This window comes from Cinclus cinclus, chromosome 19 (assembly GCF_963662255.1).
Source record: "Cinclus cinclus chromosome 19, bCinCin1.1, whole genome shotgun sequence".
In the NCBI taxonomy this organism is placed as follows: Eukaryota; Metazoa; Chordata; class Aves; order Passeriformes; family Cinclidae; genus Cinclus; species Cinclus cinclus.
In genome coordinates, this window is record NC_085064.1 from 190719 (window position 1) to 207473 (window position 16755).

At 36.8% G+C, this 16755-nt stretch overlaps 1 protein-coding gene across 1 annotated transcript in view; it reads left to right on the plus strand.

The window, feature by feature from the left end:
* Positions 1-238: 238 nt before the first annotated feature.
* GARNL3 (GTPase activating Rap/RanGAP domain like 3) overlaps positions 239-16755 on the plus strand; it is a 29228-nt gene continuing 12711 nt past the window's right edge. The window contains exons 1-16 of the mRNA XM_062505457.1: positions 239-502; positions 2678-2747; positions 4081-4155; positions 5440-5539; positions 5975-6093; positions 6807-6871; positions 7190-7253; positions 7441-7467; positions 7801-7876; positions 8505-8603; positions 9176-9279; positions 10487-10595; positions 11932-11977; positions 14403-14509; positions 15330-15451; positions 16119-16223. Coding sequence (XP_062361441.1) covers positions 447-502; positions 2678-2747; positions 4081-4155; positions 5440-5539; positions 5975-6093; positions 6807-6871; positions 7190-7253; positions 7441-7467; positions 7801-7876; positions 8505-8603; positions 9176-9279; positions 10487-10595; positions 11932-11977; positions 14403-14509; positions 15330-15451; positions 16119-16223 — 1344 coding nt within the window. The 5' untranslated portion in view covers positions 239-446. The remainder of the gene's footprint in view (positions 503-2677; positions 2748-4080; positions 4156-5439; positions 5540-5974; positions 6094-6806; positions 6872-7189; positions 7254-7440; positions 7468-7800; positions 7877-8504; positions 8604-9175; positions 9280-10486; positions 10596-11931; positions 11978-14402; positions 14510-15329; positions 15452-16118; positions 16224-16755) is intronic.

The following is a 16755-nucleotide window of genomic DNA, read 5'->3' on the forward strand; positions in this document are numbered from 1 at the left end:
TTCCGCACAAATCTGACCTATCTGCTTGGCTGTCTTGGAACTGACTAGTTTCTGCTACTCGCAGGCATATCGAATAGGTGTACTTTCCACGGGAACCTCTCAGCAGATGTCTGAAACGACGTTTTACCTTGACGTTTACAAAGCCGATAATCGGGCGGGACGACGCTGGCTAAAGGCTCTCCCCGCACAGGGGCGAAGGATCCGTTCGCTCCCTTGGCGGGACTGCAGCTCCCGGCGGCGGGGGCGGACCGGTGGCTCGCAGCCCGGGACTACAACTCCCGGCGGGCCCTGCCGGCGGCGCAGCGGCCGACGCGGCGTGTGAGCGGCTGGCGGGGCCGTGCGCCGGGGCAGCGGGATGTGCGCGGGGAGCTGCCGGCGCCTCTCCTGCTCGGGACGGGGCCGCGGGAGCGACGCTGGAGGGGTGAAGCCTACCTCTGGCCGCCCTCATGGAGCTGAGCAGCGCTGAAGGGGCGTCCAGCCGGTTCCTCGGCCTCACTCAGCGGTACCGGAGGCGGGGGCTAATCTCGGGTGGGGCGGGGCACGGCGCGCTGCCGAGCGGAGATGGCGGAGAGGGAGGCGGTGCTCTGCCTCTGCGGGCCGGGGGCTGGAGGGCCGCCGGGCGACCGGTGGTGAACGCTCTGCGATGTGGGGCGGCTGGCCCTCGGACTAGCGGAGCAGCAGGAGCACCCCTAGCTGCGGCCGTCTCCCTCGGGCTGCCGCAGGTGCTGCGGTCGGAGTCGGACCAGCGTCCCTAGAGTCGCTTTTGCGGCGTGTTCAGCGCTGCGCTCGCGCAAGCAGATGGCACTGTGATATCACTGGAATTACGCGATTGCCGACTGCGTTAGGACTTGTGGCTCTTTCTTAAATGAAAAGACATTGACCGATGCTGACAAGTAAACGTATAGATGGTAAGGAGAATGGCAAGCCCGAGGGGCATGCGGGTTATATCCTTCTGATCACACAGGTGCAATCTGCAAGCTCACCACCTTCTGCCACTGTCTTCCCGACCCCCAAATAAAGTGCTTTCTAGTGTCCAGCTTCTGAAAAACAAAACTTGTGATTTGACACTAGGATCCTAAAAACGTCTACGTTTAGATTAGCAAATACGATTGTGCTTCCTTGTTCAACTTCCAGGACTTTTTTTGTAGGAGCTTCTGTTGAAACTGGAGGAAGCTAGTCCTCTCTCCTCTTCATCGTTACTGTTCGTTTATAAAACTGCACCTGTGTTTCCAGACAAATGGGAAAGGGAGGTGGAGCGTACTGTGTAGACGCTGTACAGATGCATGTAAGCCGGTTAGTTATATTCATGTGAATAAAGCTGCATCTGCATTTAAATACTTTGTAATATAAGTAAATTTTGAATTATTAAGCCCAGTTAATCTGTGGCACTGAATAACTATCCTCTTCCATGCTGGCAGTTCATCTTAGTAAGATGAAAACTACTCTAAAAGTGTCATAACTGGAGAAGCCATTTGCCTTATATACATCAGGACTGAGGAAGGTTGTAATTCAATGAAGCAAATTAATACGAACAGTTGATTTTAATCACAGAGTATTTTTTAAACTAGGAGATGGGATATGTCAGAGAGTTGAGTACAAATCTTGGTGGTAAGCGGTAATGGAGAGCCAAAGAGTTATGCAGGCTGATGTTCATTAGGGAGTATATGCTCTTATGCAAATAGCGTGATAATGTGAATCTTACCTGTGCCTAAATTGAAGCTAGGATGCCTAATTTTTATCAGGTTGTTTCTGTAGCATTTATGTTGGTGTGAGATTCTGCTTTAATTGCTATATATGAAGCAGGTGATGTGTGATATGAAGTACTTAGGTTGAGAAGAAGCAGAGATTAGCTCTTGGGTATAATTCTGATTTTTAGAAGGACCGCTAGTGTGTTTGAAGGTTAGGTATGTTTGAGGTAGTTTGAATTGGGACACAAATGAGAAGATTCATGTTAAAGCAGTCTTGTTTTAATTGTTAGCTCAGATATACTCCTGCTTTTTTAATTATTGAGACTGCTGTCAGAAAAATGCTTCTGATACCAAAGGGTGCCGTTTGTGGCAAGACATTCTTTGTCTTCAAATTATTGGAATGTAGTTTGTGAAGAAGTGGTGCATAATGTGTTACGATGCTGTGAGGTTGGTATTGCAGGTGGATTTTGAACTTTGTGTTCTAGGATTACTTTTGTTTGCTATCTTTACATTAATGTGGTGGAGGGAAACCTCTGAAATTCTGTTATTTACTTATGCTCTTAAATTGAAGTTCCAGTTTAGTTTCTCATTGTGTGTAGGATGAAATAAGACTGAAAGAATCAGTAGCAACCTGCTAAGTGTGCTCTTACTGAGTTTACAGTGCAGTTGTCCTCTTTGAGGTGTTAAGTTTACATTTCGAACACTACCTGCTTTGGAACTCTGATTGCATCACGCCTAAGTATTTAATTTAATAATAGCTTCTTATTCCAGTCAGGACACAGACATGTCCTTTGGGAGCAATGTGAAAACTGGACTGCGATGGCTGCTAGAGATTGTGCACGCTGTAAGAACTGCTCCCTGCAGCAATGAGTTTATATGCTGTGAAACTTGTTCAGCAGAAGTTATATTTTTTTAATGGCAGGGTATAGCATTGCTGGAAATGTAATTCTGGTTGACTTGTGTACACTGAGGAAGCGCTTCTATTTCAGCTCTGTCTCTGAAGATCTGGGCTGCAGACGTGGAGAGTTTAGCAGAAAGCATTATGGATCTGTGGAGCTTGTGAGTATATATAGCCTGTCCTTAAGTTTATCAGCTTATAATGCAGAGCTTTAATCTTTTTCATTTCCGAGTAAAAGAATTTGATCTAGTTTGGAAAATGTGCTTTCTCAGCTGGACTTGAAAGTTACACTCTTAGATAAAGTGGCTTCTGAGTAAATATTCAGCAGACCTGTGATAGGAGATCTTTTTACTCTGTTATTAATTAATATTTCATTTTAACATGAAAGGAAGTGTTATGTCAATGCTGTGTTTACCTCCAAATGGAAATTGAGCCTTTTTTCCTCTTAGAATCTAAAGATGGCAAAGTATTAGGGTAGTATTTAATTAAGTACTTGCAATTATGTAAGTTATAAACTGTATGCATGCTCACGTGTGTACATACATGTGTTTATAGTTGTGTATGTATGTGACTCGTAATAGTGGGAGAGGGCTTAAAACAAACTGAACTAGTCAGAATTAGGATTTCGAAAATGGTTCCCTAGAATCTGTCAGTTATTCTGCATTTTCTTGAAATTCAAAGATTAAGTTTGCACTTCATTTTTTCTCATATATAAATTTCTTCTTCACTCTTAAAATATGTCAACAGTTAAAACAGTGTCATTCTGATTGCAAGGTCATAATGAAATTACGTAAATTTACTGTAGGATAGCAGAAGTGGAGAGGAGTTAAGAAGATGAACTCCAGCTCTGTTACTATGGCAAGAAATCACAAGTTTTCTACTAGCTGTAGTTGTAATTCTGAAGTTCTTGGGTTGTATATTTACTAAAGTGTATGCCAGTTGGGTGCAAATTGGTGGCCTAGTTGCAGGAGCACTAGGTGTCTTTCTTTTCTTTCCGTACATTCCACATAAATGTTGTGGTGTTTTAATCCAAAAATGTAAGTGAACAGTTTTCTGGTAAGAGGCTCTTTTGTTCCTACTACTTAGAGTCTTTTGCTGGAAAAGAAAAAGTAATTTATAATTATAAATTCACAGTTAAGTTCACACAAATGGTCTTGTTCTTGGTTGTTTTACTTAAAAATTCTGGCATTTTATGAAAGTGTGTAATTTTTGGAGTACAGATGTTTAAAGTTTTTTGTTGCCCTTTCAGATTTCTAAGAGTTTAATACTTAACTTTTCTTGCATGGTGTTTTTCACAGTAGCATCTCATTCATGCCTTGTTAGAGTTCTTACTGGGCCATTCAATATCTTTAGTCAATTTGATAATAGCTAGATTGATCCCTTCTCTGTGGGATGTCATGATGCCTGGAACGAAAAGAAACTGTAGTAAGCTTTGATAACTGATTGTATGGCTATTTTTGGAAGTAGAATCTCTATGTTTAAACTCTCTTATAGCTTATATCTAGTGATGCTGATGGAGCCATTCAAAGAGCTGGACGGTTCCGTGTGGAAAATGGCTCCTCCAGTGAGGTAAGTGCCCAAAAATACTCATAGGAAGCTGAAAAAAAGATATGGCTTCAGTTATTTTTTACCTACAAAGGTTGTATTTGCAGTCAATTACTAAGGAAGAGGATTTTTAAAATTCTGGCACTTTGTCTCGTTTGGCAACAGTTTTGCTCACTTGATCGTATTAGGAGAAAAATACCTCTGAATGACACTTCACAGTGTCTAATTCATCTCTCTGTATATATGCTGTCCTGTTGGTACTATGGTGTTCAAGCTGACCTCTGTGCTTTAAAGATTGCTTCTTGGCGTGAGGAGGTTCAGCTTCATTTTTTTGACCCTTAGCTGTCTTTTGGCAGCTGTGCTTATCTTTAAGAAAGAAGCTGAGTGGAGCCTCAGAGAGTCATTCCAGTCGTCTTTCTTGCTGCTAAACTCACAGTGCATCCCTGGAACTACTCCAGTGACACTTAACCTTCATTTTTTATCTTCCTCTGCAAAACATTTTCATGTGTAAATACCATCTTAATATTGAAAGAAAGAAGACCTCATATTCTGGAAATACTTGTAAGATATTGGTAAAGTGTGTATCACATTAATAGTAACAGCAAACTGCTACTGATCATCTGTTTGCGTCAGCACTGGCTGCAGAGTTGAAAGCAATCTAACTATTCTGCATTGATTCTTTGGGGCAGTCATGTTTGCTTCTCTGTCTTTAGCTCAGTTTCATGCAGTTCAAAAGCCAATTAGCTCATATTGTGGAAAGATTTGTAGAGTTGGTGATGAACGGCCATGTGGAGAATGAATACAGAGAATGGCTTTCTCTTCACATGTTAATTCATAGTAGGAAAGGACTTGAGGGATGCTTGGGACTTCACCCTAATTTATGAGAAACAACACTGAAGAACTTCCAAAGCATGCTTTGGTCAAGCAAGGAGACTTTGAGGATTAATTTGGGAAGAACTGAGAAAATGAAACACGAAGGCATTAATTTATTTAAGTCTTAGAAATGTTTGTCTTCAAATTCCACATTGAAAGACCTTATTTTCACTGACATTCTGAGACATTACCCTTAAGTGTGGTACAGTAGGACAAGACTTGCCTACTTAGAAATTAGAAAAAAGGGTAAATGAGAGGGAGAAACTTTTATTTCAGCTAAACGCCAAATGACTTCAGAAAAATTCTTGCTTTTATAAAGCAGTATACAGCTAAAATTTCGGGTGAATCAGCCAGTGTTTATTTGCTTTTGCCTATATTTTGTGGTTTTTTTTTTTATTTGGTATTTAATGTAACAGTCTCCCTATTCTAATTCAGAATACAGACTACACTCCGGGTACATGGCACAGAACGGATGTGCATTTGGAAAACCCAGAGTATCATACAAGATGGTACTTCAAGTACTTTTTAGGGAAAGGTAATTATTTTTTTTTCAGGTGGATTGGAATTTGGACCAATGAAAATGTAATGTAGTTTTGAACTGTTATTATTTCAATATGGAAAAAGGTATGGTGTTAATTTAGCATTAAAACATTTTCTGTCCTGTGTGTGAAGCAAGTCCTTGTTTCATGTGTTTTTAACCTGAAAACACAGGATGGGTGTCTGTAAGTAATGAAACCCCTGCTGCCAAAAAGGGGATGTTTTCGAATACTTATTGGCTTTGAAAGCTGTACCTATCTCTTGGGGTGGTTCTTTTACATATCTGTACATAAGTACATAGTTATTTATGCAGACAGTTATATACTTTTAGGTATGAACGTGTATATTTACCTGTGTCTCTCTGATTCTGCACATGAGTGGGTGGATGTGTCTTCCTTATGGTTGATACTGTTGCTTGTTTTTCTCCCAACAGTTCATCAGAATTATATAGGTACAGATGCAGAGAAGAACCCTTTCTTTCTGTCTGTTGTACTGTCTGACCAAAATAATCAGCGTATTCCTCAATACCATTCAATACTTTGGAGAAAAACAGTAAGAAACAAATAGTTAACTGCTGTTCTGACTTTTGTTTGTTTGTTTTGGATATGTTTATTGTACGCTTTTTCATCCTTCTCCAGAATTAAAGTATTTATTAGAGATTTCTGGTTTTTATATAATAAGAGCATATAATTCTACCATAGTAGATAAAACTAAACTAAATTTGCAGGTAACGTTATACTAAACTTTTTGACAGAAATCTGTAACGTCAGATATTTTCTAATTGTTCTGACAGCTGTTTTTTTTAAGAAACTATGTCTAAATTGTTCTTGATTACATCCTATGATCAGTTTAGGCAATGACTTTTTACTGCTTTTAGGATATTCTTGTACAATGGTAAGAAAATAGGGAGCTCTGATATTGATTTCACTTTTTTCCCACTTAATGTTCCATGAGAGTCCTTTATCCAAGCAATTGTTTTAAAACTGTCTGGTAGGCGTGCATGATTTGCTTTTTTTTTTCCTTTACAATATCCATGACTTCTTCTTTTTTTTTTTCTCTAAATCAGCAGCAAATATAGCTAAGTGCAATTACCTTGGTTTTCTTATCTTTTTTTAACTTAATTTTTTTTATATTTTTATATTTTTATATTTATATTTTTATAGTTTTATATTATATATTTTATAATTATTTTATAATATTCTTATTTGTATATGCAGAAAAAGTTGGTATGTCCTGTAACATATCCTATCTTTACTTGTTTACAGGGTACTCAAAAAATATGTCTCCCTTACAGTCCCACAAAAACATTATCAGTGAAATCTATATTAAGGTATGTACTTACAAATAAGTTATCAATTTAGATATTTGCCTGTATGCCTTTTCCTGTAATTCAGAGCTTGAGTGCCATGGTTTTCATTATAAACCTATAAAAACCATGAAAACAGTTTTGCAAGTCTTAGTCACTGAAGGCAGCAAAAAATGGTTTTAAAGTTTGTTCTTGAACAGGCACAGTGAAAATTTATAATGAAGATAAATTCTTAGTGCTTTTTTTCAGCAGAGGGACATTTTTCAAGTTAATTGGAGAACAGGTACTAAGTAGAACTGCAGTGATGGACAAGAAATAATCGCTGTTTCATTTGCATTTCAGTGCTATGAGTCTTGATAAATTTGAGAAGAGCCCAAGGGAAATTTTTCATCCAGAGATACAAAAGGTAGGATGTGACTTTTTTGTTTGGTTCTTTTTTATTTTCTGGAAAGATAAGTAATTAAGTATAAGTACTACTAGTTTATTTCTTCCAGTAGTGGCTAATAATGATGATTTTCCATAATACTGGTTAAACTGCTTTGTAGAATACTCATTTAATACGAGTGTGCTAAAGATACTGTTTTTGTTTACAGGATTTATTGGTTCTTGAAGAGCAAGAGGTAAATATAAACTTACTGCTTCTAGCTCACAGACCTGTCCAGTGAATACAGCTTTGTATTTTGATGTGACATTAAAAATAACTTTAACCACCAACTTAATATCTCATAATAATAGATCAACAACTTAGATTAATAATTTTGTGCCATACTATGAAAGTTTAAAAAAAAAAAGTTTTCTCCTCTGTAGTAGGAGATGGTATATAGGAGATGGTATGTTCTGTTGTGTATGATGTATACAAAGATACATATATAAAAGTTCTTAAAGGAAACAAATTTTTAGGTGTTCTGTTTGATTGTCTGTTTAGTATGTGATAATTTGTTTTTATTTCTTAGGGATCTGTGAATTTTAAATTTGGAGTCCTTTATGCTAAGGATGGCCAGCTTACAGATGATGAAATGTTCAGTAATGGTGAGTTAATTGCTTTATTCATCTGAATTAAAAAAAAAAAGGACGATAGTCTACAGCTATCTATCTATCTATCTGTCTATCTATCTATCCATCCATCCATCTATCCATCTATCCATTCTATAGCTGGAAACAAGGCATGAGGTAATGGTTATATGGACACTCATTGGGTTTCACGTGTTGGGTGAAAAATTGTGGCATAGGGCCTTCTAAATCTATAAGAAGTTGCCGTAGGAAACCTACTGTTACAGCTTGAAAGACAGTGAAATCCCTTTTCTAGAAATATGTGTGACATAATGTTTAGAAAAAAGAAGCAGTTGAAGGAGGTGACTCATTAACTCACTGCTTGTAGTTCTTTCAGTCTTTTACAGCACCATCACATTCTCCTATGCACTTGAGCAGCACTGGTGTTAGCAGAAGGTCATGTGATGTGACCTTTAATGGTGATGCCTATTCTGCAAGGTTGGAATGCTCTTTCTGGAAAGGCAGTAGGCTTGAAAGACACGAAAAGAAGCTAATTCAGCAGAAACTTGTGTCCTGGAAGCAGGACCTATTTCCTTACTTATTTTTAAGACATGTTCAGTTACTACATGTGCACTTTTTTGGTAACATTTCTCCCTCCCACACGTAGAAACTGGAAGTGAAAGCTTTCAACGATTTTTGCATCTCTTGGGTGACACAATTACTTTGAAAGGCTGGTCGGGCTACAGAGGAGGACTGGACACTAAAAGTAAGAACTCATCTGAAGCAATAAAGGGTGGGGTGAAGCTGCATTCTAAACGTTTCTTCTTATTGCATATTGTGCATATTGTATATTTTGTAGTTATGAAAAAATCCCAAAATAGACATCCTTGTATGGGTACTGAATGCTGTACTTCACCAGGAAAGAGTCAGGTCAGCTTAAGTTTCTGGTACGGAATGCAGTTATGACATCTATTATCAAGGTGAACAGTTTCATTTTAAGTTGGAATTAAGTGAACAATAAGTAACCTGACATGTTACTTGCTTCATGATAGCAGGACATTGTGGCTTGAAGACCTGTGTGATTTCAGGATGGTAGGTGAAAGGTGTCTTAGATTTTAAGTGTGAATATGCAGATTAATTGCAAGCTTGGCTTTGGACTCACATGAAACTCACTCCACATGCAGTGTGGACATTTTCTAAAGTAGATCAGACAAAAAAAGGTAACTAAAGAAGATTTGGTAGAAGGACTTGAAATATCTTTCAATTTTCAGAAAACTTAAGGGGACATTAAAATGTTGTCTTAAAATGTTGTCCTTAAAATATTGTCTTCCCTTGTAGATGATACAACAGGAACCTGTTCCATCTATACAGTTTTTCAAGGGCATGAAATTATGTTCCATGTTTCAACCATGCTGCCATATTCTAGAGAGAACAAGCAGCAGGTACATGGTTCTCTCTTTCTCTTTTGTTTCCCTATTTATTTGTTAAGTCACAAAGACCAAAACTTTATAAGAAATAAAAGATTTCTTGTCCGTTCATATTTTAGAAATGTAAGCCTTGGGACTTTTGCACTTTTTTCCTCAATGTTCTACCTAATGCTGAAAACTTCATGTTGTTTATTAGAAATAATGCATCCTATCGTCTCCAGTAAGGTACAAAAGGTACTTGTAAAGAAGATACAAGTTGGTTCACTGACAATTGATTGAGTAAGTGTGGTGTTTAGATGACTTGAAGAGCTTCACTGCTGTAATTATTGCAGCAAAGGTTTTAGGAAAACTGGAAATAAGCCCTGTGTATGAATTGCAGGAATATTCACATGTGTAATGCATAACTCCTGCTTGAGTAGCAATTAGTGTAGCTTGGAAGAAGTTTCACATGTGAGCATGTTAATGTTGGTAGCCATAAAGAAGTGCTGTCACATTCTCATGGATTAACTAGGTAGGTTTTTGTTCAAATGTGCTGTCATTCATTGCTCAAGCCTTTCTTTGTATTTCTGATGAAAAAAATACAGGCACATGTGTTTACTATACATCATACGTCCATAATAATTTACCTAAATTACTTACAAATTACTTGGTTTATTGTTTGTTATATATTCTTACAGTAATACAGTTAGATGATATAATTAAAATTTACTTTTTCTGTTTCTCTGTCAGTTTTCTCATGCTTTTTGCTTTGAATGATGACAAGATCACAGAGGAAAACAGAGGCCAATCAGGATATGTTTTTTAAAGAATAACTCGGCACGAGAGTGTTTTGTCCTTTTATTTCAAGGAATAGATTGGATTTTTTTGGAATGCTAGAGGTTCCATGCCCAATTCATTAATATTAATTATGGAAGCTACGAGTGCTTTTCTAAACGTATGCAATATCTGTTCCAGAACCTGCCTTATTGTGTGCACCATGACATTGCTATGTTTACTTGCTTATAGTTAAGTAATGATTTTATATTGCCCTCAGTCATACGGACTGTAATTATTCTGTTTCGAGTTTAGGAATGTTGTTTTATTATTCTGTCACAGAATTGTTGAGATAACTTATTTATGTCTTGTAAGTCACTGTGTCTGTCTCTTTTTTTTGTTTGTTTGTTTGTTTGTTTTTTCCTTTTCTTTCTATTTTCCCTTTTTTCTTTTCCATTTTTTTTTCTAGGTAGAAAGGAAGCGACATATTGGAAATGACATTGTCACTATCATATTTCAAGAAGGTGAAGAGTCTTCTCCAGCATTCAAGCCATCCATGATTCGCTCCCATTTTACACGTATCTTTTTCCTGACATGTTCTAATATTTTTTAAGATCAATATTAATTTTAATTCTGCCCTAAGTCCTCCCTGCATGGTGTTTATGGAAGTGAAAAGTATTTTACAAAGACAGTTGCATTCTTGCATTCTTCACCTTCAGCTGCTTGACTAGGGGTTTCCAAGTCTGCAGCATCAAACTGTGTTTAAATCACTAGAAGATGAGGTAAAAGCAAGAATGTGAGTTTTAAATCGTATTTTTATTTAAAGTATTCATTTGTATAAATTCACAAATTTAATTTTATACCTTTTCAAAAAATATAAATTCATAAATCTATTTATCTTAGTTATGTAAATTATTTTGGCATTAATTTTTTTGGCATTTTACTCAATATTGCCTTTCAGTGTTTAGATGCTGTTTATTTTATATATTTCTGTATTTTAAATATTCAGTATTTGTCAGATTTATTTAGACCATTAGCTGTATAGTCTCCAGTTTTTTTAATAGCCTGTGTTTCTCAGACTTCTGGTTGAAAATACTTTGAAGGCTATATCATTCCAAAAACCAGCAGCCAATCTCTTGGAATTATCATGGGGTCACAATAGCAATAATCTGTAGACTCCAACCTGGCATCTTTTAGACTACATAGAATGGAATGAGGAAAAATGGATGAAAAGAAAAAACTAATTTCTATCTATACTCTCTTGCTGAGTTTTAAAAAGTTATCACAAAGCTTAAGACTTCTACACCTAATTGTCAGGCAGACTAAATGTCCTCAGAACCCACTTGCTAGGGGTTTCTGAAGAATGAATAAAGATTGAAAAAATAATAAAAATCTTTGCATATCAAAGGAACCTAAATACTAAGAAGAATTGTTTACCCCATCAACGTACGTGTACCTCTTCAGTAGAGCATCAGCCTTAGTATAACTTGCACTTTAAATCATTCTCTCAACTTTCTTATAATTCTGTTGGCTGAATTATTTCATTGGAATCTTTTCTTCAGTGGAAGCTTTGATATAAACAGAGTTCTGTATCAGTGCTGCTTTATCAACTAGAAGAATTTTTAATCACAAGTATATCAAATACAAATAAACTTCTATAGCATGTCTTAGGCTGTGTCTGCGATAGTAGCTTGAGTTTTAAAACTGTTGATCAATCAATAAATTTTTTTGTATAGGACCTTCTTTATAAACAGTAAAAACTGTGTAGTCTAGAATTGTTTCTATATTTACATTGACTTGATTAATACGTTTTTCCTTTATTAAATCTGCAATGTACTGCAGGAGAAGAAAAGTTTATTTAAAATACAAGTGAGCTTCATTAGAATTGAATTAACTTCCTTAATTGTATGGCAGATATTTTTGCTTTAGTGAGATACAATAAGCAGAATGATAGTTACAGGTAGGTGATGATTGTAACAAATAGTTTCACAATGACTTACTGACGGTTTAGAGAACATGGGAAAACATTTTGGCAATGGGAAAACTTTCTGGCATACAGGCAGGTCCACCTGTCTGTGTGTCAGGAAGCCAAATGAGCCCTAGAAACTGAAGAGCTATATGGACCTGCATGCAGGTGTCACTAACCTGGCTATAAGTAGCATGTTTGTAACCATCAGAAAAATTACATTCTGGAACAGGCATAAACTAACAGGGAAACTGAAAACTCATTTGTAGATTAAGTATAAAAAATAATTAAAGATATGCTTGGAACTTTCAGACCTGGTGAGATCAATGAAATAGTAAAACTATGTTGATGATGAAAGTTAACTAATGTACGTGATGTTGTGATAGCCATGGGCTACAAGTCCTTACAAATGGCAGTTTTGCTGTAGCTGAGCAAGCTAGTTCATTTTTAGGGATTTTAACAGAGTACTTGTATAGTTGAGCATCACGTGCTGAAAACCTACCAGAATTTCACATATTACTATATTTCTCCAGCGTGCCATTAAATCTAACACCAGAGATTGATACTTCGTTTGGTGTATGTGGGATTGTTTTTTTCCCTGCCTCCTCTTTATAGCTAAGGTTTTTTTGGAAAATGTCTGTAGTGAAGTTAAGCAAAGGAATAGTTTTATTTTACTTCAAGACCTTGCGAGCTTTCTCTTGGAAATATGTTTGATTGTCCTCATAGCTTGTGCTTTTCAGCATTCCCAGGTTTGTGAGAAGCACAAAACGCATTCATGATTCCAATGTGCAGTGAAAATGCAGTTACTTCTCTCTTTTTCTCTTCTTGATTTGGGACAGAAACCTGGGCATACATCCCTCATTACCCTTTACAAAGTGATTGTTGTCCTGATTGTCAACTAATAATCTGTAGATACATTAGCCAGGGTAAAATGCTTTTTGTATTGGTGTTTATATGGGGAAGGACATGAGTTGCAGTAAATAAGATTTATCTCTCTTGCATGAAGTAACTGGCTGCTTTTATTAGATCAATCCATCTTATTTTAGTTGCTTTGTTCTGCCAGTCTTGACGCATCTTACCGTAGCACATAGTCTTTTTTCCTGTATGACAACCTCAGAACATTGTATTTCAGCTTGGCCCAATTGTGTTTCCTTCTGTTCTTTCATCGTATGAATGAACAGAACTCATTCCTTCTCTTACTTTTGCATCTGTGTGAAGATGATCTTCCAAGCGGACAAAATTTCAGTCAAAAGATACAGGGAGTACTCTAGGCTTTTGAGGCATATTTTCCTTGTTTCAAATGCAATGCCTCTATTAGGTCTGACACTGAATTTCTGCTTAGAATACCTTTGTATTTTACATCACTCAAGAAGTCTATTTTTTAGTCAGTTTTGTTATGACTTTCCCTATCTTAATTCATTCCGATCTAGTCAAGGAGCATTTCACACCTTTTGTAGTTATAAATGGTTGCTGTTTTACCTGGATGAAATGAAAGGGACATAGGGCATCTATGAAACTGTATTTCAAATATGTGAAATGAGTATTAGGATGATCAGTATTCATGCAAACGTAGTACTGCATTTCACACTGTATGTAGGTTCTAAGCTTTCAGGAAAAAAGACCATATGAAAGCATTGTATCAGTATCAGTCAGTCACTGCTGGTTTTTTGAGAAAGCAAATTCTGACTGGTTTCTAAAACAGCAGATATGAGTTGAATCTATAATTTTGCCACTTTCTGTCCCCTGTTTCATATGCACATGCCACTTGGAAGACTTGTCGGCAAAGTAACACTTGAAATAGCTAAGAATGATTACTTATCTTAAAGAAGCTATGGCCGGATGAACAAATAGGCAAGGGTTTTGTATCGTCCTTTCATTATTGCTATGCTGGATTCCCTAGGGATCAGAAGAGCTCAGCAGGTCCAGCTGTCACAGAAGTTATTTTGACTCTGTCATCCTCAGTGAAAATGAATTTTCTGTTCTCAAGCTGCAGATTCATATGTTGTAAGCCATTGTTACTTTGAAAGAATCATAGGTGAATGCATAGGCAACATGGAAATCTGTAAGACAAATATACTTTGTAGGTGAAGATCTGTTATTTTACAGCTTTTTTGAACAGGACTTATTTTGGTAATGCCACTAAAAACATTGCTGTATGAGTAGAACTGCAAAGTTCTAATTCCGTGTCCCAGTGTTAGTTTATGTAAAGGAAACAATTTTGCTCTGTTGAGCAAAGTGAAAAAGGAAGTGATTCATTCTAAGTGAATCTTTTTTTTTGTTAGACCCTTTGAAATTCTTAGATAAGTCATACCCAGATAACAGTTTCCATTTTTTTCCCTTCAGTTCTGATTAGCATCTATAAAAAGGGTAGGGTTTGAATGTGACTTTCAATGTACATAAAGATTTGTACTTTCAATAGGCTGAAAATATTTTCAGAAGAAAGTGTTCCTCTCTTTGGGCCTCCCCTTCCATCCCCACCTGTGTTTACAGATCACCAGGAATTCAGGAATTTTGTGTTGGTGAAATGTAAGTCGCTTTTTCTTTTGCTACACTCTTTTAGTAATTGTGCTCACAAATTAAAATTCATGATGCTTAAAATGTATACACATTTTCTTGTGGATTCTGCTGATCTGTATACAATTATTCTTTTCATATCTGTATCATAGGTGGGATGACAGTTCCATCAAACTGTTACAGTCAGATTAACAAAAAATCTTTATCTCAGGCTACTAGACAGAGGCTGATTTTTGCATTTGCTGAATGTGCAGCCATATTCAGCTTTGCATTTTTGTAAAGGGAGATCTGAAAGAATTTATAATGTTGTTCATTATTTAGTCATAGAAGGTGTAAATTTAGTAGCACTGAAAACCTGAAAATAGCAGCTTTTCTGAATGTGTTCTTAAAGGTGCTGAAGGACACCTATGCAGCACTTTTTAATTCTGTAATCATTCAGTTCCAGTTTTCAATGACCCATATTTGCCCTTCTAAATCAGCAAGAAAGAAATCTTGGAGAATGGATCATGATGATTACAATTAGACGGTTTCCTGACAGGAGCTTGGTAGCTTATTTTGTCTATTTAGGTTATCTAGTACTTAGATTGACTGGTAGTTGGTCTGTAGATTTTTTTATTAGTTAGGTATTTATTCTGATGCCTTGTGCAATTCTTCTACTACTAATTTTTTTTCCTGTAACTTAAGGGAAAGTTACTCACTTAAAAAAGGCAAAAAGGAAGCAATTCTAAACTAATAAGGGCAGAGCAGGTGTTTTGGTACAGAGGCCAACTAGAATCGGTGGAGACTGTTGAAGTCCATTTACATAATATATCTTCTTTCCATAATCTTTTAGTAATAAATGGTGAAAAAGCCACCTTGGAAACACCAACATTTTCTCAGAAACGTCAGCGCACTCTAGACATGCTGATCCGCTCTTTATACCAAGACATGAGTCCTGACCTACACAAGGGAAATGTAAGTCAGAAGTTTCTGCATCCCTCACGTGTACTATCCTGTTCTAACTAGTAGCTTGAATGTTCTGTTACTTTACAGGATTGTAATCCTCATGAGCACTGAATTGCGTATGACTGAACTACATAACAATTGTCGTATAACTTACTTTACAGTTATATGAAAGCTGACGGACAGTCCTTTCTGGACAGGACTCTTCACCAGGTGTGAGGAGAACCATAACAATGCCATTCTTTGTGCAAGCTTACCTGTGGCAAAGGAATTTAGATACTACAGGCATTAGTAGTATATCTCATCACCATAAAATCTGCATTTTTTTCTGTTATGTGTAAATTTGGATGATTTTACCCCTGGGTAGCTATGAAGTACCTTTATTTTAGATGATGAAAACTTACTCTTAAGGTGATTCTTAACTAACTAAAAATAAGTTCAGTACTTTTAAAACTAAGAAGGTGCTATTTCTTCCAGCAATGTTTGTTTCTTTTATCTATATAGATCTGCTTGAACTTCTCTTTTGCATATATTCTTTCACATATTCATGTGGTATGATTGTACAGAACATGACAGTGGTAAACTATGACAAGTTGTAAGGTAAAGCTCTCAAGGAGTGGAAGAGTTGCAGTGTCTCTTCTCCAAGAAACGTGGCAGTTAGAAACATTTTCTGTTTTAGAACATGCTTAATAGAAGATCCTTCAGCGATGTGTTACCAGAGTCCTCAAAATCAACACGGAAAAAAGAGGAAGCTCGACAGGCAGAGTTTGTTCGGCTTGGTCAGGTAGGATTGGTTTAGAAGGTATGCAGCTATGTTTACAAAGACTGTGTCACTCCTTTTGTCTGATTAGCTTGCAGTTATGTTGGGATTTAATACAGTTTTCTGTGATCAGAAATAGTTTTGTAGCATTGCATTATTTTAAGTTGCGTTAAAATAAAACATGAATAGAGGTATTTATCTGTAACGCCTGAGGTGTCATGTACAAATATTTATATCGTACATGAGTTAAATAAAGGTTGTAAAAATTGTACCTTAGGATCAAACCTGAAAGATCTTTGACTGCTTCATGCAGCAGATGATTTCTGCGAGCAGAAGAATGCTGTGTCTTTTTCTGTGCTTTGGAAAAACATACTCTTTCATGGATTTCCTCTGTATGTTTTTCTAAGATTTAATTTCTTAGAAAATATTTAGACTTCTTTAGTCAGGAAGAAATTTTAACAGTCTTTCTGTTGAATCAGAGTTTGCCACCCATCTTTGAACATACCAGATGCTGACTGCAGTCTTCTATGGGCTTATTAACTTAATGATTCTGTGA